A 26,023-nucleotide genomic window follows, 5' to 3' on the forward strand; every position below is an offset into this window, starting at 1 on the left:
CCGACCACCGGGTTCGTGGTGTACTTTTTAGGTGAGATCGGTAGCGGTGCTGTCACCAGCGCCTCTAGACTCGTCCCTTTACAGGACTTTCTCTCCAGTCTTTTCCACGCCGCTCCCTCACCCTCCATCATCCATCTACGTATCATTGCCACATTGGCGGCCCAATAATAATCTCGCAAGTTCGGTAGTGCCAGTCCTCCTCTGTCCCTACTGTGCTGTAGGAACCCCCTCCTTACTCTCGGAACTTTCCGTGCCCACACAAAGCTCGTGATGCTCCTATCTATTTTATTGAAAAAGGTCCTGGTGATTAAAATAGGGAGACATTGAAATACAAATAAGAACCTAGGGAGGACCATCATCTTAATTGCTTGCACCCTGCCCACCAGCGATAAAGGCTGCATGTCCCACCTCTTAAAGTCCTCCTCCATTTGTTCTACCAGCCGTGTCAGATTAAGTCTGTGCAAGGTTCCCCAGCTCCTAGCGATCTGAATCCCCAGTTTTCGGAAGTTTCTTTCCACTTTCCTTAGCGGTAAGCCTTCTATCTCTCTACTCTGGTTCCCTGGATGTATCACATATAATTCACTCTTCCCCATGTTTAACCTATACCCCGAAAATTCCCCGAACCTCCTCAAAATTCGCATAACCTCTATCATCCCCCCCGCTGGGTCCGACACGTATAACAATAGGTCATCCGCGTATAACGAGACTCGGTGTTCTTCTCCCCCTCTAGTCACCCCTCTCCATTTCCTGGAGTCTCTCAACGCCATGGCCAGAGGTTCAATTGCCAATGCAAACAACAATGGAGACAGCGGGCATCCCTGTCTTGTTCCCCTATATAATCGGAAATACTCCGATCTATGTCGACCTGTAACTACGCTTGCCGTTGGTGCCCCATAAAGTAGTCTATCCCAGCGAATAAACCCGTTCCCAAACCCAAACCTCCTTAACACTTCCCATAAATACTCCCACTCCACCCTATCAAATGCCTTCTCTGCGTCCATTGCCGCCACTATCTCTGCCTCCCCCTCCACTGAGGGCATCATTATCACCCCTAATAGTCGTCGCACGTTAACATTCAATTGTCTCCCTTTTACAAACCCTGTCTGGTCTTCGTGCACCACCCCCGGGACACAGTCCTCTATCCTCGATGCCAGCACCTTTGTCAGCAATTTGGCGTCCACGTTCAATAGTGAAATAGGTCTATAGGACCCACACTGCAACGGATCTTTGTCTCTCTTCAAAATTAGCGATATCGTCGCCTCCGACATCGTCGGGGGTAGAGTCCCCCCTTCCCTGGCCTCATTGAACGTCCTCGCCAACAACGGGGCCAACAAGTCCACATATTTTCTGTAGAATTCCACCGGGAACCCGTCCGGCCCCGGGGCCTTCCCTGCTTGCATGCTTCCCAGTCCCTTAATAACCTCGTCCACCTCAATCGGCGCCCCCAGGCCTACCACCGCCTGCTCCTCCACTTTCGGGAACCTCAATTGGTCCAGGAACTGCCGCATCCCCTCCTCTCCCTCTGGGGGCTGAGACCTATACAGTTCCTCATAAAAGGTCTTAAACACCTCATTTATCTTTCCTGCCCTTCGCAGTGTCTCCCCTTTCATCCCTAATTCCTCCTATCTCCCTCGCTGCTGCCCTCTTTCGCAATTGATGCGCCAACAGGCGACTAGCCTTTTCCCCATATTCATACCTCCTCCCCTGTGCCTTCCTCCACAGTACCTCCGCCTTTCTGGTGGTCAGAAGGTCAAACTCGGTCTGAAGACGTCTCCTCTCCCTGTACAGCTCCTCCTCCGGGGTCTCTGCAAATTCCCTGTCCACCCTTAAAATCTCCCCCAGTATTCTATCCCTTTCCTTGGCCTCTGTTTTCCTTTTGTGGGCCCCAATAGAAATCAGCTCTCCTCTGACCACCGCTTTTAGTGCTTCCCAGACCACTCCCACAGGGACCTCGCCGTCGTCATTGACCTCCAGGTATCTCTCAATACACCCCCTCACTCTTGCACACACTCCCTCATCCGCCATCAGTCCCACATCTAATCGCCAGAGTGTTCTCTGCTCCCTGTCCTCTCCTACTTCCAGGTCCACCCAATGTGGGGCATGGTCCGAAACCGCTATGGCTGAGTATTCAGCTTCTTCCACCCTAGAGATCAACGACCTTCCTAAAACAAAAAAATCTATCCGGGAGTACACTTTATGGACGTGGGAGAAGAAGGAATACTCCCTAGCCCTGGGTCTAAGAAATCGCCATGGATCCACTGCCCCCCATTTGGTCCATAAACCCCTTAAGTACCTTGGCCGCTGCCGGCCTTCTTCCAGTCCTTGAGCTGGATCTATCTAGCCCCGGGTCCAGCACCGTATTGAAGTCCCCTCCTAAAATCAAATTTCCTGCCTCTAGGTCCGGAATACGCCCCAGCATCCGTCTCATGAACCCCGCATCGTCCCAATTTGGGGCATACACATTAACCAACACGACCTCCATTCCCTCCAGCCTACCACTCACCATTACATATCTACCTCCACTATCTGCTACGATGTTCTTTGCTTCAAATGCTACCCGTTTCCCCACCAAAATGGCCACCCCTCTGTTCTTTGCGTCCAGTCCTGAGTGGAACACCTGTCCCACCCATCCTTTCCTTAGCCTAACTTGGTCCGCACCTTTAGGTGCGTCTCTTGGAGCATAACCACGTCTGCCCTTAGTCCTTTCAAATGCGCGAGCGCTCGGGCCCTTTTTATCGGTCCATTCATGCCTCTCACGTTCCACGTGATCAGCCTCACTGGGGGGCTACCTGCCCCCCTCCCATGTCGACTAGCCATTACCTTCTCTAGGCCAGTCCCATACCCCGCCTCCGCGCTCCCGCTCGCTCGCCCAGCGTCGCATTCCGCCCCCGACCACCCACTCTTTAGCCATTTCCTTTTGGATTTCCGCAGCAGCAACCCAGTTGTCCCCTCCCCCCTCCACCCCCCTCCCCCCTCCCCCCCCCGCTAGATCCCTATCTAGCTTGATTGCTCCCCCCATATCACTTCCGTAAGTCAGCTGACTTCAACTGACCCCAGCTACTCCTGCTCGCTCCTCGACCCCCCCGGTGTGAGGGAACTCCCATCCGCCTTGCGCCTGTTTTCCCGCCTTATTCTTTCTGGCGCGGGAACATCCCTTTACCTGACCCGCCTCTTATGGCGGAGCTCCCTTTCCCCTCCCCCTCTCCTTCCCTATTCTCCGACTATGTCCCGTCTTTCCCCCCTCACCGGCGCCCACATTTCCCCAGTGTCCCCCCCCTTCCCTGTTTACTTCTCGATTAACTTTCACCATCACATTAACAAAAACAATAATAACAACAATAACAGTTCCCTGCAGCATCAGTCCCTCAGTTCCGGTCCAGTTTCTCTTCATTGATGAAGGACCATGCTTCCTCCGCCGTCTCAAAATAATAGTGTCTCTCCTGATACGTGACCCATAGTCTTGCCGGCTGCAGCATCCCAAACTTCACCTTCCTTTTGTGCAAAACCTCTTTGGCTCGGTTGAAGCTCGCCCTCCTTCTCGCCACCTCCGCACTCCAATCCTAGTAGATCCTTCCCACAGCATTCTCCCATCTACTACTCCGCAACTTTTTAGCCCATCTCAGGACCTCTTCTCTGTCCTTAAGGCGGTAGAATCGCACGATTATCGCCCTCGATGGTTCTCCCGCTTTTGGTCTTCTCGCCGGGATCCGATTTGCCCACTCCACCTCCATGGGGCCCGCAGGGGCCTCAGCACCCATCAGTGAGCTCAGCATCTTACTTGCGTACGCTCCACAGTCCACTCCTTCCACACCCTCCGGGAGACCTAGTATCCTAAGGTTCTTCCTTCGCGCTCCATTTTCAAGGGCCTCAATCCTGTCAGCACACTTTTTATGAAGTGCCTTGTGCGTCTGAGTCTTGACCGCCAGGCCCAGGACCTCGTCCTCAATACCTGACACCTTCTGCTCCACCACGCGAAGCTCAGTCTCCTGGGTCTTTAAATTCTCCTTAAGCCCCTCAATTGCCTGTAACATCGGGGTCATTACCTCCTTCTTCAGCAGATCCACGCACCGTCTCAAAACCTCGTCCTGCTCAGGCCCCCATGTCGCCTGCGATTTCTCCGCCGCCATTTTGTTCTCCACTCCCTCTGACCTTGTGGTTGAAGATTCTTCGGGCTGCAGCCGCCGCCGCCGGTTTTTCCCTCCCTCGTTCGGGGGGGGACTCCCTTCCCACGCACCTCACACCGGGTTTTTCGGCCGGCAAAGTCCCCGTTGGGGCTCTTAAAAGAGCCCGAAGTTCCGTCGGAGCTGGAGCCGCCGAAACGTGCGGCTAGCTCATCCCCGCCACAACCGGATGTCCGTGCCGCCCCAAAGTTGCGGAATACTCCGCATCTTGAGCCCTAACCTTGAGGGGCTAGGCCCGAGCCGGACTGATTCCGCCCCGCCAGTTGGCGGGAAAGGCCTTTGGTGCCCCGCCAGCTGGCGCGGAAATGACATTGCCGGGCGGCGCATGCGCGGAAGTGTCAAAGGCCGCTCACGGCATCCCCGTGCATGCGCAGTGGAGGGAGTCTCTTCCATCTCCGCCATGGTGGAGACCGTGGCGAAGGCGGAAGGAAAAGAGTGCCCCCACGGCACAGGCCCGCCCGCGGATCGGTGGGCCACGATCACGGGTCAGGCCACCCTGGGGGCACCCCCCGGGGCCAGATCGCCCCGCGCCCCCCCCTCCGACCCGGCGGGGAGTCGGAGAATCTCGCCCCTGATCTTTAATTTTTACTGGGTCAGAATCCTGGAACTCCCTTTACATAACAGCACCAAAGATTTACCTCCACCACATAAATGGAATAGACTAGCCACCGTCTTTAGAGGCATTTAGGGATTAGCAATATGTGCTGACGTTGCTGATGGTGAGCACATACCCAAAATGCAGTAAAAAAAATCTAACTTCTGCTGCGTATCTCGATACGGGCAGCACAGCGGTTAGCACTTTTGTTTCATAGCACCAGAGTCCCAGGTGCGATTCCCGGCTTGGCTCACTGTCTGCGCGGAATCGGCATATTCTCCCTGTGTCTGCGTGGGTTTCCTCCGGGTGCTCCGGTTTTCTCCCACAAGTTCCGAAACACGTGCTGTTAGGTGAATTGGACAGTCTGAATTCTCCCTCTGTGACCCGAACAGGCGCCGGAGTGTGGCGACTAGGAGCTTTTCACAGTAACTTCATTGCAGTGTTAATGTAAGCCTACCTGTGACACTAATAAAGAGAGATTATTATTATTCTGGATGGTTAGAGTAAGGAGTATTCTGTGTCTGTCCTGGGAGTATTTGATGGGACTGAGCAAAGGGTACTTTATTCTATCATTGACCTGTGAGAACTTGATGCTGCTAACTTGCGCCTGAAATGGAAAATGTTCTATTCCTTGGCACTGACCTCCATCACCTTGATGAGGAGAGAAGTTTGGAAATTAAACTGATTACCCTGAGTGGGAGAGAAGAGATTGGGCAGGATCTACCGGTCACATTGCACACGTGAATTAGCGCGGCGCAACGTGACCAGTAGGTGCTGGGATGTCCCACTTCTGGGATCTACCCTGCTTGCCAGGACTCCCAATACAATGCCCATTGTGGGCGGGATCACTTTCTGACAGAGCTGCATATTAGAGCGAGACAGCTGGTCATGAAAGAAACTGGTTTCAGAGTATTGCTTGCAGACCTTTCGGGCGAGATTCTCCGACCCCTCGCTGGGTGGGAGAATCGCCGGGGGTCGGCGTGAATTCCGCCCCCGCCACCCTCCTAATTCTCCCGCCCCGCACAAATTGCCCAGGCATGAGTCGCGCCGCCCGCCTCGGAGAATGGTGGGCTCCGGCACGACTCAATAGGCCCCGAGGTTGACCGAATTCTCCGGCCCGCGATGGGCCGTTCTTCGCCAGTCCCGCCGGCGTAAATTAGAGCAGGTCCCTTACCGGCGGGACCTGGCGGCGCGGGCGGGCCCCGGGGTTCCTTGGGGGTCGCGGGGGGATCTGGCCCTGGGAGGTGCTCCCACGGTGGCCTGGCCCGCGGTCAGGGCCCACTGGTCCGCGGGCGGGCCTGTGCCGTGGGGGCACTCTATCCCTCCGCACCGGAGGCCGTGGTCCTCCGCCATTCCCGGTGCGGATGCGAAACCCTCTGCGCATGCGCGGGGATGACGCCAGCACGCGTTGGCCCTCCCACGCATGCGCCGACTCGCACCGGCTGGCAGAGGCCCTTCGGTGCCGGTTGGCATGGCGCCAAGCCCCTTCCCCGCCGGCCAGCGTGGCGCCAACCACTCCAGGGCAGGCATAGCCCCTGAAGGTGCGGAGGATTCCCCACCTTTGGGGCGGCCCGACGCCAGAGTGGTTCACGCCACTCCGTCCCGCCGGGACCCCCCGCCCCGTCGGGTAGGGGAGAATCCCGCCCTTCATCTTCAGATTTTCAAATCTAGATAATGGGAGGAATTCTCCGACCCACACACGATGCCGGGAGAGCGGAGAATTGGCGCCACTGGGGCCGGCGTGGTCGGCATGGCACCGGTCGGGGTATGCGCCGACTCTCCGGCTTGGCCGGCACGGGTCAGCGCGCCAATTCTCTGGCCCGAATGTGCCGCCGTCACCAAAAAGCCGAGTCCCGCCGGCGCCGTTCTAACATCCTCTGAGCCGGCGGGACCTCGGCCTTGAAGGGTCCGGGGGCGGCCTGTGGGGGAGGGGCTTCCGACCCCGGGGTGGGCCTCCGTAGTGGCCTGGCTCCTGATCGGGGTCCACCGATCGGCGGGCCGGCCTCTCTGTCGGGGGGGGGGGGGGGCCTCCATTCCTCCGCGCCGGCTCCTGTAGCCCTGCGCCATTTGCCGTCGGGGCCGGCGCGGACACAGCAGAAAGTTACAAGCTGGTCACATAATAGAAACTAGGGTTTCTGACAAGATTTAATAAGTCACGTTTCTGGAGCGGGCAGAGACAGAACATCTGGAGCCGTCAGAGAACAAACCCTGCCCAACACGAGTAGGCAGAGGCATTAAGTTGACCTTAACCCTGTGGTGATCTCTGTAGGTGCATGCACACAAGGGGTTAATGGGTAGATAGCAGCACCACATGATCACCAGAGGGCTGGACCAACAGGGGTCTAAAGGGCAGCCACACGGGGTCTCTGTCTCTCTCTCGGGTGCGCTGTGAACAGGAAACATCAGAATCACATCGATAGTTAGTGGAGTTGCATTTAGTTACAATTGTTAAATCTTGTTGTCCAATTCCTAGTTCCCATGTTAAGGTAAAGAACTCGCGCATTAATAGTTATAGTTACTCAATAAACCTTTGTTGTTACTGGACGAGCTCGAGTCTTCAACAAGATTCAGAGGACCTCACCAATCAGCCAAGGATTGAGTAACGCGTGTTATCGACCACGCAGGTAACACGACAAACCCCTCTAACCGAGGAAGTGGACGCGCGTTTCACTACAGGCCTCTGACTGCACCTCGACTGGAGTGGGACAAGAGACATCTGCCCATGCAAACAATAAACAACAGTGATTCCGCCTTCCTAAATTCGCCAGAGCTTTTTATTCAATGGACCAAAGAAAAGGGCCAGGATTCTCCCCTACCCGGCGGGGCGGGGGGTCCAGGCGGGATGGAGTGGCGGGAACCACTCCGGCGTCGGGCCACCCCAGAGGTGCGGATTTCTCCGCACCTTTAGGGGCCAAGCGCTCCCCGTGGGGGGCTGACGTAATCCCCGCGCATGCGCAGGGCGGGGGGGGGGGGGGTCTCGTACGCGTCGGCCATGGTGAAGGTTGTGGCCGAGGCGGAGGGAAAAGAGTGCCCCCCACGGCACAGGCCCACCCGCGGATCGGTGGGCCCTGATCGCGGGACAGGCCACCGTGGGGGCACCCCCCGGGTACAGATCGCCCCGCCCCCCCCCCCCCCCCCAGGACCCCGGAGCCGGTAAGAGAGGTGGCTTGATTCTCGCCGGCGGGACAGGCATTCGAGCAGCGGGACTCGGCCAGTCGCGGGCCGGAGAATCGCCGGCGCGATTCCCGCCCCCGCCGAATATCCGGTGCCAGAGAATTCGGCAACTGGCGGGGGTGGGATTCACGCCAACCCCCGGCGATTCTCCGACCCGGCGGGGGGGTCGGAGAATCCCGCCCAAGGCCTCCATCCTTTCAAGTGTTCGCACTAGGGTAAAGCAAGTGTGACACAGAACTCTCAAACTCTTAAAATCAAAAATTATACGGTCCGGAGAAGTCCACACTGGGCCGTACAGGTTGAATCAAAAGGAACAAGATTTAGTGCAACAGAGCAGGAGTACAGAGCAGTTACTCTACTACAGGAACTACTCACTGTTCACGGCCCTCCAGATTTATACAGGATGTGGAAGGGGTGCCAGCCCCTCGGTGAGGGAGTGCTTATTCCCCATAGTCATGACCGTTACCTCTTGTAATCACAATGTTTTTGTGAGGGTGTGTGTGTCTTCATGAATCTGCGAGTGGGCGAGGGTGATCATATATTCGGGTGTTGAGTCATAATCATTTATCTTTAAAACTTATGAGCAAACCTGTCATTTATCTCTCTGTGACGTTTACAGCGCTCCGAGTTTAGAACACGATTCCTGTTTTCAAAAACATGTCTTGAGTTATAGCTACATGGAAGACAGGAGCAGGAGGAGGCCATTCGGCCCTTCGAGCCTGCTCCGCCATTCATCACGATCATGGCTGATCATCCAACTCAGTAGCCTAATCCCGCTTTCTCCCCATAGCCTCTCGATACGTGAGGTGGATGTCTCTACCCCCCCCCCAAAGCGGATTCCTGCCATCCCTTCCCTTTCCGTAACAGCTTGTGCTAACCCCCCACCCCCTTACCTTGTTGGGCACCCTTACCTTGTGTGTCAATTAGAAAGATGATGAAGCTTATTTCTGCTTTATTCTAGAATGCCTTGGTCTCGTGCAGTCCTCGTCCTGTGGATATTGGCCTGTGTTGCAGCAACAGAAACACACAGTGAATCTGGTGAGCGGACCTGTTTTTTTCTAACTCTGAATACTGAGGCGCGTTTACAGTATTCATCCTCCCTTCCGAATTGCTTTCATGCCTGAATTATGTCACCCAACAGACCAAGGGAGGCCATTCAGCCCATCACACTTGTGCTGGCTCTATTAAAAAGGTATCCAATTAATCCCACTCTCCAAAGGCACGGTGACACAGTGGTTAGCACTGCTGTCTCTGAGCGCCAGGGACCTGGGTTCAATTCCGGCCTCGGGTCACTGTCTGCGTGGAGTCTGCACGTTCCCCCCGTGTGTGCGTGAGTTCCCTCCGGGTGCACCGGTTTCCTCCCAAAGTCCAAAGATTTGCGGGTTAGGTGGATTGGCCGTGATAAATTGCCCTTCGTGTCCAAAGTGATTGGGTGGGGTGACTAGGGTTAGGGGAATTGGGTGGGAGCCTGGGCCTAGATAGAGTGCTCTTTCACAGGGTCGGTGCAGGCTGCATTACAGAGATTCTATTATTCTTCTATGATTCTCTGAGTCTTTATAATATGGTCACCATTGTTGGTCATGACATCTTGCCCCGAGTTCCATTTTCTCTTGGGTTATGTCACTGGGCTGGGTAAGTAGGTGACCTGATTTATTATAATATTCTGCCAAGGAGCATAGAACCTGTGGCTGCATAACTTCTCTGTGTAGAGGGGCATGATGCCTGGTCGATTGCCATATTGGAAGTGTTTATTTTGTGCTGGCCTCTTCCAACCATTCATCACATTGCGAGGTGTTAATTCTATGTTTGTTGGTTATTGTACTCCGTGATGGCAGCTTTGTCAACAATGCATTCTGCCGCCGCTGGTTGGATGGGAAGCGTAATGGTGGCACTCCTTTGGGAGGACTGCAACCCGTGTCTCTGTGGATAAGACGCTCTTGCCTCTGAATCAGGAGGTTGCGGGTTCAAGTCCCGCTCCAGAGAGCGGAGTACAAAGTTTAAGATGACACTCCAAGGGAGTGCTGCACTGTTTTAGGTGTCATAATTCTAGATCTGACCAATGCCCCATCTGACCCTTCAGGCGGATGTAAATGGCCGCGTGGCACTGTTAGGAGAGTTCTTCTTTGTGTCGGGAAATGATTTATGTTTGAACCAACGTCACAGCAAAACAGATAATCTGGTTCTGATCATGTTGTTTGTGGGTGTTTCGCTGTGGGCAAATTGGCTGCCGGCATTGCAGAAATATTTCGTTGGCCCTAAAGCATTTTGGCACATCCTAAGGATGTGCAAGGCACTACAGAAATGCCATTCTCTGGGCAGCACTGCGGCGCAGTGGTTAGCACTGCTGCCTCGCGGCACCGAGGTCCCGGATTCGATCCAGGCCCCCTGGGTCACTGTCCGTGTGGAGTTTGCACATTCTCCCCGTGTCTGCGTGGGTTTCGCCCCCACAACCCAAAGATGTGCAGGCTAGGAGGATTGGCCACGGCTAAATTGCCCCTTAATCGGGTAAAATGAATTGGGTACTCTAAATTTATTTTAAAAAAGAAATGCAATTCTCTTTTTGTGCTGGGATGCAGCAACACTCCAGTGTAACCCGAGACGAGAGATGAGGAATCGCCATGGGGTGGGCAAGCAGCATTCTGAAGCATGTTGTACTCTTGTTAAATGTGATGGGGCTGTCTCCCAAGCTGCTGTAGTGCGACAAAAGAAAATTGCTTTCTCTTCACCTTTTGTGTCCCAGGTGCTCTTCTTAATAGATTGTTGTTATGACAATCGTCTTGCTGTTCTGCTCATTCCGTTGTCTGTGTCACATGCAGCGTAAAGGATTGCCATTCAGCCCATCAGGGCTGTTCGTAGTTCATAAAATCATAGAATTTACAGTGCAGAAGGAGACCATTCGGCTCATCAAGTCTGCACCGGCTCTTGGAAAGAGCGCCCTACCCAAGCCCACACCTCCACCCTATCCCCATAACCCAGTAACCCCACCCAACACTAAGGGCAATTTTGGACACTAAGGGCAATTTATCATGGCCAATCCACCTAACCTGCACATCTTTGGACTGTGGGAGGAAACCGGAGCACCCGGAGGAAACCCACGCACACACGGGGAGGACGTGCAGACTCCGCACAGACAGCGACATAAGCCGGGAATCGAACCTGGGACCCTGGAGCTGTGAAGCAATTGTGCTAACCACTATGCTACCGTGCTGCCAGCTCTTCCTCCCCTCTTTCCACACAGTCCTGCACAGTTCTCCTTTTTAATGATTTAAAGTAACTGGCAAAAGAAGTGAAAGTGATTTCACGTAGCGAGCGGTTAGAGTTTGGAATGCTCTGCCAGAGTGTGGTGTCGGCAGGTTCAAGTGTAGCATTCAAAGAAGTAAGAATGTACAGGCTTACGGGGAGAAGGTGGCATGCTGGTTAGCACTGCTGCCTCACAGCACCAGGGACCCGGGTTCAATTCCGGCCTCGGGTGACTTTCTGTGCGGAGTCTGCACGCTCTCCCCGTGTCTGCGTGGGTTTCCTCCGGGTGCTCCGGTTTCCTCCCACAGTCCAAAAGATGTGCAGGTTAGATGGATTGGCCGTGCTACATTGCCCCTTAGTGTCTAAAGGTCAGGTGGGGTTACGGGGATAGGGTGGGGAGTGGGCCTTTCAGAGAGTCAGTGCTGACTTGATGGGCTGAATGGTCTCCTTCTGCACTGTAGGGATTCCATGAAGGCGGGAAAGTGGTTCTAGGCAAAATGTTCATTCAGAGAGCTGGTCCAGACACGATAGGGTGAATGGACTTCTCCCGAGCTGTAACAGTTCTGTGATTCCAGCGCTTTCCTGGGCAACCTCCCAGTTGCTGTAAACTTCAGTTCCGCTCATTCAAAACACTGCTACGCATTCACCCTTGTCGACAGTGACCTCTCACTGGCCCCACATTGGCTCCCATTAATAGGATCAAAGAATCCCTCCAGTGCAGAAGGGGGCCATTCGGCCCATTGAGTCTGCACCGACCCTTGGAAAGAGCACCCTACCCAGGCCCACACCCTATACCTCTAACGCAGTAACCCCGCCTAACCTTTTGGACACTAAGGGCAATTTAGCATGCCCAATCCACCTAACCTGCACATCTTTGGACTGTGGGAGGAAACCGGAGCACCCGGAGGAAACCCACGCACACACGGGGAGGACGTGCAGACTCCGCACAGACAGCGACCTAAGCCGGGAATCGAACCTGGGACCCTGGAGCTGTGAAGCAATTGTGCTAACCACTATGCTACCGTGCTGCCCGCTCTTCCTCCCCTCTTTCCACACAGTCCTGCACAGTTCTCCTTTTTAATGATTTAAAGAAACTGGCAAAAGAAGTGAAAGTGATTTCACGTAGCGAGCGGTTAGGGTTTGGAATGCTCTGCCAGAGTGTGGTGTCGGCAGGTTCAAGTGTAGCATTCAAAGAAGTAAGAATGTACAGGCTTACGGGGAGAAGGTGGCACGCTGGTTAGCACTGCTGCCTCACAGCACCAGGGACCCGGGTTCAATTCCGGCCTCGGGTGACTTTCTGTGCGGAGTCTGCACGCTCTCCCCGTGTCTGCGTGGGTTTCCTCCGGGTGCTCCGGTTTCCTCCCACAGTCCAAAAGATGTGCAGGTTAGATGGATTGGCCCTGCTACATTGCCCCTTAGTGTCTAAAGGTCAGGTGGGGTTACGGGGATAGGGTGGGGAGTGGGCCTTTCAGAGAGTCAGTGCTGACTTGATGGGCTGAATGGTCTCCTTCTGCACTGTAGGGATTCCATGAAGGCGGGAAAGTGGTTCTAGGCAAAATGTTCATTCAGAGAGCTGGTCCAGACATGATAGGGTGAATGGACTTCTCCCGAGCTGTAACAGTTCTGTGATTCCAGCGCTTTCCTGGGCAACCTCCCAGTTGCTGTAAACTTCAATTCCGCTCATTCAAAACACTGCTACGCATTCACCCTTGTCGACAGTGACCTCTCACTGGCCCCACATTGGCTCTCATTAATAGGATCAAAGAATCCCTCCAGTGCAGAAGGGGGCCATTCGGCCCATTGAGTCTGCACCGACCCTTGGAAAGAGCACCCTACCCAGGCCCACACCCTATACCTCTAACGCAGTAACCCCGCCTAACCTTTTGGACACTAAGGGCAATTTAGCATGCCCAATCCACCTAACCTGCACATCTTTGGACTGTGGGAGGAAACCGGAGCACCCGGAGGAAACCCACGCACACACAGGGAGAAAGTGCAGACTCCGCACAGGCAGTGACCCAAGGTCGGAATTGAACCCGGGTCCCTGGCGCTATGAGGCAGCAGTGCTAACCACTGTGCCACCGTGCCGCCCTGTTCTACCAGTTTAAAATTCTCTTCCATACGTTTAAATCTATCAAAGGCCTCAATCCCTCCATATATATATCCTCCCTTCCAACATTTCAATTTTCACCTCCAGGCATGCATCACGCATGCATGCTTCCACATGCATGCTCACACAAGATGCTCATACACTATGCCCACAAGCTTGCTTGCAACATACATGTACGCACGTATCCAAATTTTCACTTCTTTCATTGCAGCAACACGTACATTTCCTCCTTAATATAACTTTTTGGTTAAACTTTTGATCAGCCCTCTTGTGGTCTTCTTCGTGCCTCATGTCTATGAAGTGTTGTGAGACATTTACCTACATCATCCAGTTGTTATGTTCTAGTGCATTCCAATAATTGAGCCAGTGCAGCCAAGAATGTCTAGTTCGTGACTAGTTAAGGTTTACTAAATTACAATAACGTAGGTAGAAAACAATACTAATACTACGAATGAACTGTAAACTGTGAACAACTAGAATACGAGAGCTAATACTAAACACGACTACCCACAACGACTCCTCACCCAGACCCCTGGAGGTTGCAGTGTCAGGTGGTGTAGTGCTACTGCACCTGCTGGTTGGAGGTCTAACATATCAACATACAGATTGTTTATGCATATCATTACCATCCCCTTTCCTTTAGATTTGAACAAAAATGTAATATACATCATTTGAACCAATTATCATACATATGACATGCATCGCATAACAATTCAGATTATCAGGTTTCTTTCAAAATCTCGTTGACTTTCTAAGCTTTGTTGATCCGCCGAACCAGCTTGACATTCTCGTGGCGCTGAAGACTCTGTTGGAACTGCATTGCTCTGCACACCTTCAGGTTGTACACTTGATTCTTGTTCAGGCTGCCTTGCTTTGGATCGACAGAAGTTTTCACACACATCATCTGCTGGCAGTGAAGTAACAGGTTGCTGAATTTTTTAACAAAGCTCGTTTCTTTCTCCTGAGTACTTGTCCTTGCTCTCTGATGACTGTGTCGGACTTTGGACCTATCTTCTGTATCACCTTCGCCCACTTCAACCAGCCATCAGGATCGTTCACCCGTTTGGTATGATTGTGTTCTAAAGGTTGTAGTGACCTGCCTGGTTGATCTGTCACAGCATCTCTTCCACTTCCTCTTCTGAGACTGCAGTTGATGTTGTATTTTGTGACTTGCTTGTTGATTTGAAAGATACGGCAACGTTGTTCTTATCTTCCTGTTCATCAGTAACGGTGAGGATGATAAACTGTTACTCAGAGGTGATGCTCGATAACCCGAGCGATGTCAGATATGGATCATCCTGGCTGTCCTTCGATTACATTTTTTTTTAGAGTATCCAATTCGGTTTTTTCCAATTAAGGGGCAATTTAGCGTGGCCAATCCACCTACCCTGCACATCTTTGGGTTGTAGGGGCGAAACCCACGCAGACACGGGGAGAATGTGCAAACTCCACACAGACAGTGACCCAGAGCCGGGATCGAACCTGGGACCTCAGCGCCGTGAGGTAGCGTCCATCGATTCCTAGGTCATTGTTTTCCTATTTGCACACCTTTCTCTGCCTTTCCATTTGACTGTGGATATAATGGTCTGGGTGTGACATGTTTGAAGTCATACCTCTGCGCGTATTCCCTCCCTTCCTGACAACTGTGGGTGGCACAGTGGTTAGCACTGCTGCCTCACAGCTCCAGAGTCCCAGGTTCAAGTCCGGCCTCGGGTGACTGTCTGTGTGGCGTTTGCACGTTCTCCCCGTGTCTGCTTGGGGTTTCCTCCAGGTGCTCCGGTTTCCAAAGATATACAGATTAGGTGGATTGGCCCAGCTAAATTGCTCCTTCGTGTCCAAAAGGTTAGGTGGGGTTACTGGGTTTCGGGTGGAGGCTTGGGCTTAAGTAGGGTGCTCTTTCCAAGGGCCGGTGCAGACTCAATGGGCCAAATGGCCTCCTTCTGCAATATAAAAGTAAATTCTATGAACTGAATTATGGACCATTGTCACTCCCATTTTTGGGGGGATGGATAATGTCATTGGACTAGTGATGCGAAGGCTGAGGCTAATATTCTGCGAACAAGAGTTCAAATCCCAATTAGGCGGCTGGTGAAATTTTAAGTAACTGATGCTAAAACATTGAATATATTCTAGAGACGGCTAGATATAGCACTTGGGGCGAATGGGATCCAAGGTTATGGGGAGAAAACAGGATTAGGCTATTGAGTTGGATGATCAGCCGCGATCGTGATGAATGGCGGAGCAGGCTCGAAGGGCCAAAGGGCCTCCTCCTGCTCCTATCTTCTATGTATCTGTGACAACCTGTGGAATGCCATGACGAGCAAAGATAGCTTTAGTGTGCATTATAACACACCTGGCTGATGAGCTCGATAACTGTGCCACTTCAGGAGTTTTCGAAAAGTAATCCACGACCAGTAAATACTCTTTCCCTTTGAAATAAAACAAGTCTATCCCTACTATCTGCCATGGAAGTGTCACTTTGTCACTCATCTGCATTGGTTCTTTCATTAGTCTACGTTGGAAGTTTTGACTTTTTACACATTTCTGAGGTGGCCCTCATGAATTTTCTGTAAACTCTCGGCTCGCAGAGACTGTGGTATTATTATTCTTTGTTGCCTTAGTAGCAATCCATTGGCTACACTTCGTTCTGCTCTGGTGCTGTGGTACTTTGACAGGACCCTTTTGGCCAACCCTCATTGAGATTCTTGATCACCACCTGCAGAACTTCATCGTTTTTAGTTTCTGCCACTATTCGTTTCGATTTAACATCCGAGGCCGGCAGTGTCTCTGTTATCAGATTGACATGCACTTGCACATCATCCTCAATATGACTGTCTTCCAGCACAGCTGTAGCTCTTGATAGCACATCTGTAACTACAGTGCGCTTGTCTGGAGTTTAAATTAGATCACAATCATACCGCTGGAGCTTCATCATCATTCTCTGGGTGCGTGGTGACATCTCACTAAAGTTTTTCTTGACCATGGCTGCCAATGGTTTGTAATCCATTTCTACCAGAAAAGTTGGTAGGCCGTGCACATTGCTATGAAACTTGTCCAAGCCATTAACTAGCCCGAGACATTCCTTCTCAATTTGAGTGTATCGACATTCTGAATCGGCCAACGACCTAGATGCCCAGGCAACTGGCTCCACCTTCCTGCTGTAACAGCACTGCATCTAACCCATCCTTCGACACATCATTCGAGATTTTTGATTTCTTGGTCGGGTCAAAAAATGCAAGCACTGGAGCTGTTGTCGAAGCTGTCTTCAGAGTAAGCCATTCATGCTCATGCCTCTCTGACCATTCAAAAGTATTCATCTTCTTTATAACTTCTCTCAGGCATATGGTCTTGGCTGACAAATTCTGAATAAATTTGCCTCTAAAATTGATCATTCCTAACATCCTCAGAACTCCTTTCTTATAGAATATAAAATTTACAGTGCAGAAGGAGGCCATTCGGCCCATCGAGTCTGCACCAGCTCTTGGAACGAGCACCCTACCCAAGCCCACACCTCCCCTCTATCCCCATAACCCAGTAACCCCACCCAACACGAAGGGCAATTTAGCATGGCCAATGTGCCTATCCTGCACATCTTTGGACTGTGGGAGGAAACCGGAGCACCCGGAGGAAACCCACGCACACACGGGGAGAACGTGCAGACTCCGCACAGACAGTGACCCAGCCGGGAATCGAACCTGGGACCCTGGAGCTGTGAAACAATTGTGCTAACCACTATGCTACCGTGCTGCCCTTGTCTGATGTATATTCGTGGTATGTTCAGTATTGCCTGTATCTTCACTTGATCGGGCTGTATACTTTGAGCAGACAACTTGTCCCCCAGAAACGTGATTTCTTTAACGGCAAATTCACACTTGGCTTTGTTCATCCTGAGCCCATATTTCTTAATACTCTGTAGTACTTTGATGAAATGAAATGAAATGAAAATCGCTTATTGTCACAAGTAGGCTTCAAATGGAGTTACTGCGAAAAGCCCCGAGTCGCCACATTCCAGCGCCTGTTCGGGGAGGCCGGTACGGGAATTGAACTCGCGCTGCTGGCCTGCCTTGGTCTGCTTTAAAAGCCAGCTATTTAGCCCTGTGCTAAACCAGCCCCTGTCTGAATCAGTCGTTTTGTTCTTCCATTGTAGAACCCCATACAATTATATCGGTAATTTACACAAAAGCTCCTGGAATACCTTCCACAATGTGCTCCATTGCCCTGTGAAAGATTTCAGATGCAGATATTTTCACGAACGGCATTCGTAGAAAATAGTAGCGCCCAAATGGAGTGTGAAAGGTGCAAAGCTTCGTACTCTCCTCATCCAATTTGTGTTGCCAAAAACCCCGCGATGCATCCGGTTTCCTGAAGCACGTCGCACCTGACATTTCGCTCGTTATTTATTCACATTTCGGTATTGGATAGTGTTCTCGCATGATGGTGACATTGAGGTCTTAGGGTCCATGCAGTTCTTAAATCGTTATTGCATTTCTTAACGCACCATTGAATTTACCCAATCTGGTGGTTCTTCGATTTTCTTAATAACTCCCCGATTCATCATTCTATCAAGTTCAGCTTTCAACTGATCCCTTAATGGCACTGGTACTCTCCTGGGAGCACGTATTATGGGTTGCGTATTATCCTTTAGTTGAATTCGGTGAGTAAATGGCAAGACACCGAAACCTTGAAAAATCTCCAGAAATGCTTATACCATTGAATGCACCGATCCACTCTGCGCATTCAAAGCATAGCCAGCACGAAATACTCTCTTAACTAACTGAAGTGTTTCACAAACTTCCACATCAAGTAACGATTCACGATCTGTGGCTACAGTTGACAATTTCACTTTATAAATTCTGTGACTTGAACGTCAAGCTCACACACGCCTAAGGAATTAATCCTTTGACCATTGTAATCTTTTAAAAATACTTATCTGTTCAAAATCTTGGGCTTGATTCTCATCGCTTCAATATCCGTGATACTGATGAGATTCGTTCTCGCTCCTGTGTCAAGTTTGACATTTATAAACGTTTGATTGATGAGTAAAGAAGCGGTCCAGTTATCTTTACTGACAGTATATACTTCGTTATTACCACTTCTTGTGTTCATCGAAGACATTTCATTTTGCTTGGCTACATTGGCCCTGTCTTCATTAGTAATGACACCAATGAAGAATGTATCCTCTAAATTAATTTTTTCAACAGTGTTTATAGATTTTTGTGAGTCGACTTGTTTGTTGGAAAAGCACTGCTTGGCAAAATGGTTTTCGCCTTTGCACTTTGCACAAATGTTCCCAAAGGCTGGATATTGCCTCTGTAAGTGTCTATTTCCACAGCGCTAACGTGTTTTACTTTTGGGTGCATCACAGCATCTGTGGCATCGGCTTCATTTCCTATTTTAAAAATAAATTTAGAGTACCCAATTTATTTTTTCCAATTAAGGGGCCATTTAGCGTGGCCAATCTACCCAACCTGCACATCTTTGGGTTGTGGGGGCGAAATCCACGCAGACACGGGGAGAATGTGCAAATTCCACACGGACAGTGACCCAGAGCCGGGATCGAGCCTGGGACCTCGGCACCGTGAGGCAACAGTGCTAACCCACTGCGCCACCGTGCTGCCCTATGGGTTCTATTTCCGATCTTCGCACCTAATCTTCTTGGATTGGATTTTGTTTATTGCCACGTGTACCGATGTACAGTGAAAAGTATTTTTCTGTGGGCAGTTCAATAGATCATTAAGTACATGAAAATAAAATAAAATAAAATAAATCCATAATAGTGCAGCACAAGGTACACAATGTAACTACATAAACACCGGCATCGGGTGAAGCATACAGCGTGTAGTGTTGATTAGGTCAGTCCATAAGAGGGTCGTTTAGGAGTCTGGGAAGAGCGGGGAAGAATCTGTTTTTGAGTCTGTTCGTGCGTGTTCTCAGACTTTTGTATCTCAGGTTTACCGTGTTGATTTGCTGCGCGGCTAATTCGCTGGCATGGCAAATTGTTATTGCGTCTTCGAGCTGGAGCTCATTCTCCCCCAAAAGACGTTCACGCACTTTATCGTGTTTTGTGCCAAATACAATTTGATCCTTGATCATTGATAATATTAATGAGGCAAAATTACAAGTCTGAACCTTTAGATCCCTGAGAAAACTATCAAACGACTCACCAGTCTGCTGCTTAAGCGTTCTGAAAATTTACATTTCAAATGTTTTGTTCTTCTTTGGGGTACAATGCTCATCGGACTTTTTAACGATGGCATCGAAGTTCTCACTATGTGCCTGTCGCTCAAATACAAACATGTTGAAGATTTTGATCGCCTGCGGACCTGCGACAGTGAGCAGTAATGCTATTTTTCGCTCATCCGGTCGTGCCTGTAAACCTAGAGCCGCTATGTACAAGGTAAACTGCTGTTTAAAAGCACATCAATTCGCATCCATGTTACCAGTGACACAAAGACTTTGTGGTGTTTTTAAGCTATCCATCTTTTTCTTCAGTGACCAGTTGAGTGTTGAGACGTGTTCTGTTGAAGCTCTTTGTCAATTAGTAGATTTGTTTTAGTAGTACCATTTCCTAAGTTCTTTACTTCAGATCTTCAATACATAGATAACCACTTCTGGTACCAGTCTAGTGCGTTGCAATGATTTACTAGTCGTTCATGACTAGTTAACATTTATTAAATTTCAATAACGTGGTGTCATGTGAGAGTACCTTTAAGAAATGGGTGTTTATCAGTGATGTCAGAGTGTGGGTGGAGCTGGGCTGTCTGTCAGCTTTTTACTTTCGTTTTAGGCTGTTTGCTGCAGGGTGTGTTTTAGTTTCGTTTTCAGAGCTGGATAGCTGCAGTCACAGCCAGAAGGTGTATGAGTCTCTCTCTGTAACCTAAAAACTGTAAATCGATCCTTTGGTGATTTAAAACTAACACCTGCTCTCAATAGTGACTTTAACCTAATGTGCTTCTGTTAAAGGTGTTGTTTTAAAGTGTTATGGATGTTAAAAGGAAAGCTTAAAGGATTACTTAGTGTTGTAGTCTTTGGGGGTTGTATTGGAATTGATGGTGGCTAAGATGTTCACTGTATGTTTTAAAAAGGTTAACTTGATTAAACATTGTTTTGCTTTAAAAAAATACTTTTCCATTTCTGCTGTACCACACGTGTTGAGAGGGCCGTGTGCTCCCCAGACCACAATCTAGTAAAAGTTGTGGGTCAGGTGAACTCCATGATACACTTTGGCGTTCTCTAAATTCTGGCCCATAACAGTGGGTAGAAAACAATACTTTTACTACTGACGAACTGTAAACTGTTAACAACTAGAATAGAAGAGCTAATTATAATCACGACTGTCCACGATGATTCATCACTCAACCTCCCCGAGGTTGCAGTGTCACATGGTGCAGTTCTATTGCCACCTGCTGGTTGGAGGCCTAATATATTAACATACAGAATTGCTTATGCGTATCATTGCAGTTGTCATTCCCTGTGTTTTCTTATCTTGTCTCCCTCCACCCCCCACCCACACACACTTCTTTTTGTTTGCCTCAGGACAATGTGCGGACTGGGAGGTGGACATCATCAATACAGTAAAAGCCTACCATGGGGAGCCAGCGGAGATAAGTTGTCCCCTCTTCCTGACATACACCAAGCTCCATGACAGCACGGAGCATGGATCAGGACTGACACTGATGTGGTATAAGACCAGACAGAATGAAGACCTGGAAGAGCCTATTAACTTTCACCAAGCGGGGAACCGAATCACAAAGGAGGTGGACACGCTGTGGTTTTGGCCAGTGTTTGCCAATGATTCTGGCCACTACACCTGCATTTTAAGGTACTTGTTTGAAACAGTTTAATTTGAAACTTTTGTCATTCATCAAGATAGGTTTTGAATGGAAATCGATGACTTGGGATATTACAGAATCTCACTGCACAGAAGGAGCTCATTCAGCCCATCGAGCCTCTGCTGGCCCTTTGGGAAGAGAAATCTGATTAATCCCAGTCCCACTGCTTTCCAGAGCCTTGCAATTAATTTTCCCTTTCAATCCTCTTTTGAAAGCCTTCACTGAACCTCCTTCTACCTAACTTTCAGGCAGTGTGTCCTAACCCTTGAGTAAAATAACAATCCTCACTTGTGGCTCTTTCACCAATTCCCTCAACTCGCCTGCCGATGGAAACCGTTTTTCTCTATTGATTCTTGCCTTGCACATGAGGGGTTTGGACAGGAAGTTCTTCAAGATGTAAGTAGGCCAGAACCTCAGAGAATTTGAACACTGTGCACCAGTTTTGTGCTGTTTCGACCACTTCTGATACAATTCTGTGGTTTGAAATGGTATGAGCTGGGTTTGCATTGCTGAAGCTGAGCTAGGGCAGAGGGTGGAGCCTGCATGGGGCTGGGTTGGGGCTGGGGTGGCGGGTGGGGGGGGGAGCAACTTTCGCAAGAGACAAAACGAGACAAAATTTACTGTCTTATTTCAGCTGTGGCCAAGATGTTAAACTGGGAGCAGGGTAGATGCACTCTCCCTCTCGTCAGGAGTTGAGCCACGACCACCATAACCAATTCGCTCTCAAATCCCTCCCCACCCTCTCTTTAACTCCCAGCGCAGGGATCCTACTGGCTGAGCCAAGCTGATGTACCTAAATGGTGGGGAGATCTGAAATAAAATTAAGGAATGTTGCAGATATACAGCACGTGTAAAGATGAATGAATGTGGTTTGGGAGCTATTATGGTTATACACCTCCAATACAAATGCTTGCAAAAGGAAGGGCACAAAAGTCAATTTTGCATGGACTGCATTGAATAGAATATTATCCCGTGTTTATTCCAGGAACACCACATATTGTCTCCAAGTGACAATCCCTCTCCTTGTCATTCAGAAAGGACTCAATGGTTGTCACAGCATTCAGGAAATGGTCTTTCCAGTCGAGCTCATTCTCGGAGAAACCAGATTCTTGAGCTGTCCAAACACTGCTGCATTCTCCAAGTCTTCAATCAATTCAACAGTTGCCTGGTATAAGGTCCCATCTAAGGGTCGGAATGAGGACAGGTGTCAGGTATGGAGCCTCATATGGTGTGTTTTGCAGTTTGCTCAGGGAGTCTGACTTGCAGTGGCAATGTGCACTTTTGCATGCATGTTGCAATCTGGAACTAGGATAGTGGCAGTGAAAAGTCCAATTTCTTTTCTTGACGTGACTGACCAGGAATCTCTCCCAATCTGACCACCTGCCATTGGCGTGTGTTTGCACGTTGATACTCAAGCTGTTTGACCACCTTCCTCGTCCTCAGGTCCAGGAGTGGGACTCGAACCTGGAGCCGCTGGTTCAGAGGCAGGGACTTACCCACTGCGTCGCCAGACTGTTATGGATTATAGAGCTATAATTCCGATGGCTATCCTCTCCATGACTTGGGAGGTGCCAAGGACAACTGGGCTATGATCATTAAAGCAAGTGTTCGGCATGTGGAATGTGCATTGATCTTCAAAGCATCCTTTCTAAATGTTTCCATTTTCTTAAGTTCGGGGAGTTGCCAATTGAACAATTTTGCAATGGGGTCGAAGGATATGGGGGGCAAGGCTTGATCAGGCTATTGAGTTGGATGGTCAGCCATGATCATAATGAATAGTGAAGCGGGCTTGAGGGCGGAATGACCTCCTCCTGCTCCTATTTTCTATGTTTATTAGTTACTGAGGGAAATTGGAGATGGGCGAAGAAAAGGACTTGTTTGACTGAAGTTCAGAACTGTCTATTCCTCTGAGGGGGTGTCTATTTGCTTCTCAAATCGTCATGGGAAGGCGTAGCATGGCGAGAATGGGCATGCTGATAGATCAATGGTGGCAAAGTGGGGCAGTGGGATACTGGAGAAAATGCAATGGAATCTCCTGGAATGCATCCAGCCAGAGTTCACGAGCTATTTCTCACTTGCTGGAAGCTTGTCTCAGTCAATGGGAATGCTCAGATAGGTGTGCAGTACTGTGTAGTCAACTGAACTGTAGTGACCCTCTGATAGGAGTAAGCACGTTTTAGCAATTACACTCCAAGGTCTCGCTGGGGTATTATTTGTTATTTTGGCAGGAATATGCTCTCGAGCCAAAAATAAAAGGTGTCTGTTTATTACTCCAGAATCAACAGTGTTTGAGGAAGACTCATTCATGCTGTGTTCTAAGATTTGAGGGCATAATTTAGGGAGAACAGTCCAATATTGTGGGTGTCTGTCTGGGTTAAAGAGATTCGAGGGGCTATCTGAGCATTGGAGAATTATCCAGATAGAGCATGGAGAATATTTTCGGGCACGTTTAAAGTTGTAGGTAAGTGGGATGACAGCCAACTGTAACTTCATTTGAAGCCTACTTGTGACAATAAGCGATTTTCATTTCATTTCATTTTCAACTGTTGATTTACTGTAGCTTGTGCAAGGGCAACGTTCGAGAAACTGGGTAGACAGCAGTGTGCACCATCTACAAGGTGCACCGCAGTAGCTCGCCAAGGCTCTGTCGACGACACCTTCTAAATCCATAAACCCTACCACAGGGAAGAACAAGGGTAGCAGATGGAAGGGAACACCAGCACCTGCAAATCCCCCTCAAAATGACACACCAACCCTACTCTCTATGCATGTAGAATACCTTTCTGAGATTATTTCTGTGTCCTGAACTAACCTCTATTTGTTAGCCAATCCCTTTGAGCTGTTCAGCAATCCCTGCAGAAAGTATTATATCTAGAAGTGTCCTAACGTCGAGTCAGTCTTGTCGCACTGGGATCAATCTGGTTGCTCTCCTTTGCCTTTAACATGCAAAATAGAAGCAGGAGGAGGCCAGTCAGCCCTTCGAGCCTGCTCTGCCATTCATTATGACAATGGCTGATCATCAAGTTCAATACCCTGATCCTGCCTTCCCCTTATATTCCTTGATCCCTTTAGCTCCTATCGCTATATCTAATTCCTTCTTGAAATTAGACAATGTTTAGGCCTCAACTACTTTCTGTGGCAGTGAATTCCACAGATTTACCGCTCTCTGGGTGAAGAAATTTCTCCTCACCTCAGTCCTAAAATGTTTACCCCTTATCCTCAAACTACGACCCCTAGTTCTGGACTCCCCCACCATCGGGAACATTCTTTCTGGATCTACCCTGTCTAATCCTGTTAGAATTTTATAGGTTTCTATGAGATCCACCCCCTCACTCTTCTAAACCCCAACGAATATAATCCTAACTGACTTAATCTCTCCTCACATGACAGTCCTGCCATCCCAGGAATCAGCCTTGTAAACCTTCTCTGCACGCCCTCCATAGCAAGAACATCCTTCCTCAGATAGGGGACACCAAAGCTGGCCACAGTACCCCAGGTGTGGTCTCACCAATGCCCTTTAAGACTTACGTGGGTCTCTTTCGTCATTGCTGGTTTCACAAGTGCACTGATGACCATCGTCCCCACCTCCCTGCTGGCTCTCACGACCACTTCCCCTGACTAATCTGCTGCATGAATCTGCAGGCATCCACCTCCTAAATGAGCAGAAATTTCCTCCAGCTAAATATTGTGATGACTGAAGCCATAAATATGGGGATGTGTCCCACTGTCTGAAGCCAGTGTCTTTGGTCCCATCCATGAGCTCTGTTCTCAGACATTGACTCTATCCCTTTCCTTTTGACTGGTCTATATGTCATGTCCATTCATGTGTTTATTCGAGCATGCAGATTATTTATTTAGAACCTATCCCTGTTCTTGACCATCTCATTCAGTTTATGTGGTGTTGAATTGCTGTTCTTGTCTCGAAAAAATGTTGCTCTAAAAAAGTGTTAATCGCAAGATATTCTTTAATTAATTTTTGAGATTTGTCGGCAAGTCCATCTTTTATTGTCCACCCCTTGATTGCCCTTGTGTGGGCTGATTCGCTCAGTTGGCCCGATGGCTAGAGTGTGATGCAGAATGATGCCAGGTTTACATGTCCTCTCGGCTCTCATATTCCATGGAGGTCTGGCTCCTTGCCTTGTCCCATGCTTGACATGGAGTGGTGCCTCTCGAGCTATAAAACCAATTGTCTCTCTGTGATGAAAGGGACATGGGGCGTCATTCTTCGACCCCCCAGCGGGTCGGAGAATGGCCGTTGGCCGCAGTGAATCCCGCCCCCGACGGTTGCCGAAGTCTCCGCTCCCGGAGATTGGGCGGGGGCGGGAATCGGGCCGCGCCGGTTGGCGGGCCCCCCCCGCTCAATTCTCCGGCCCGGATGGGCCGAAGTCCCGCCGAGAAATTGCTTGTCCCGCCGGCGTAAATTAAAGTAGGTATTTACCGGCGGGACAAGGCGGCGTGGGCGGGCTCCGGGGTCCTGGGGGGGGCGCGGGGCGATCTGACCCCGGGGGGTGCCCCCACGGTGGACTGGCCCGTGATCGGGGCCCACCGATCCGCGGGCGGGCCTGTGCCGTGGGGGCACTCTTTCCCTTCCGCCTCCGCAACGGCCTCCACCATGGCGGAGGCGGAAGAGACTCCCTCCACTGCGCATGCGCAGGAAACTGTCAGCGGCCGCTGACGCTCCCGCGCATGCACCGCTCCGATATGTCATTTCCGCGCCAGGTGGCGGGGCAACAAACGCCGTTTCCGCCAGCTGGCGGGGCGGAAATCCCTCCGGCGCCGGCCTAGCCCCTCAATGTCGGGGCTCGGCCCCCAAAGATGCGGAGTGCATTCCGCACCTTTGGGGTGGCGCGATGCCCGTCTGATTGGCGCCGTTTTGGGCGCCAGTCGGCGG

The 26,023-nt window shown here is 50.3% G+C and overlaps 1 protein-coding gene across 1 annotated transcript in view; it reads left to right on the forward strand.

The window, feature by feature from the left end:
• The window catches only part of LOC140389535 (interleukin-1 receptor accessory protein-like), a 70,866-nt gene that overhangs the window by 19,803 nt on the left and 25,040 nt on the right, over window positions 1–26,023 (forward strand). The window contains 3 exon segments of the mRNA XM_072473729.1: window positions 8,912–8,988; window positions 20,837–21,122; window positions 22,118–22,343. Of these exon segments, the coding sequence (XP_072329830.1) occupies window positions 8,912–8,988; window positions 20,837–21,122; window positions 22,118–22,343 (589 nt within the window).

Source organism: Scyliorhinus torazame, chromosome 14 (genome assembly GCF_047496885.1).
Source record: "Scyliorhinus torazame isolate Kashiwa2021f chromosome 14, sScyTor2.1, whole genome shotgun sequence".
Lineage (NCBI taxonomy): Eukaryota > Metazoa > Chordata > Chondrichthyes > Carcharhiniformes > Scyliorhinidae > Scyliorhinus > Scyliorhinus torazame.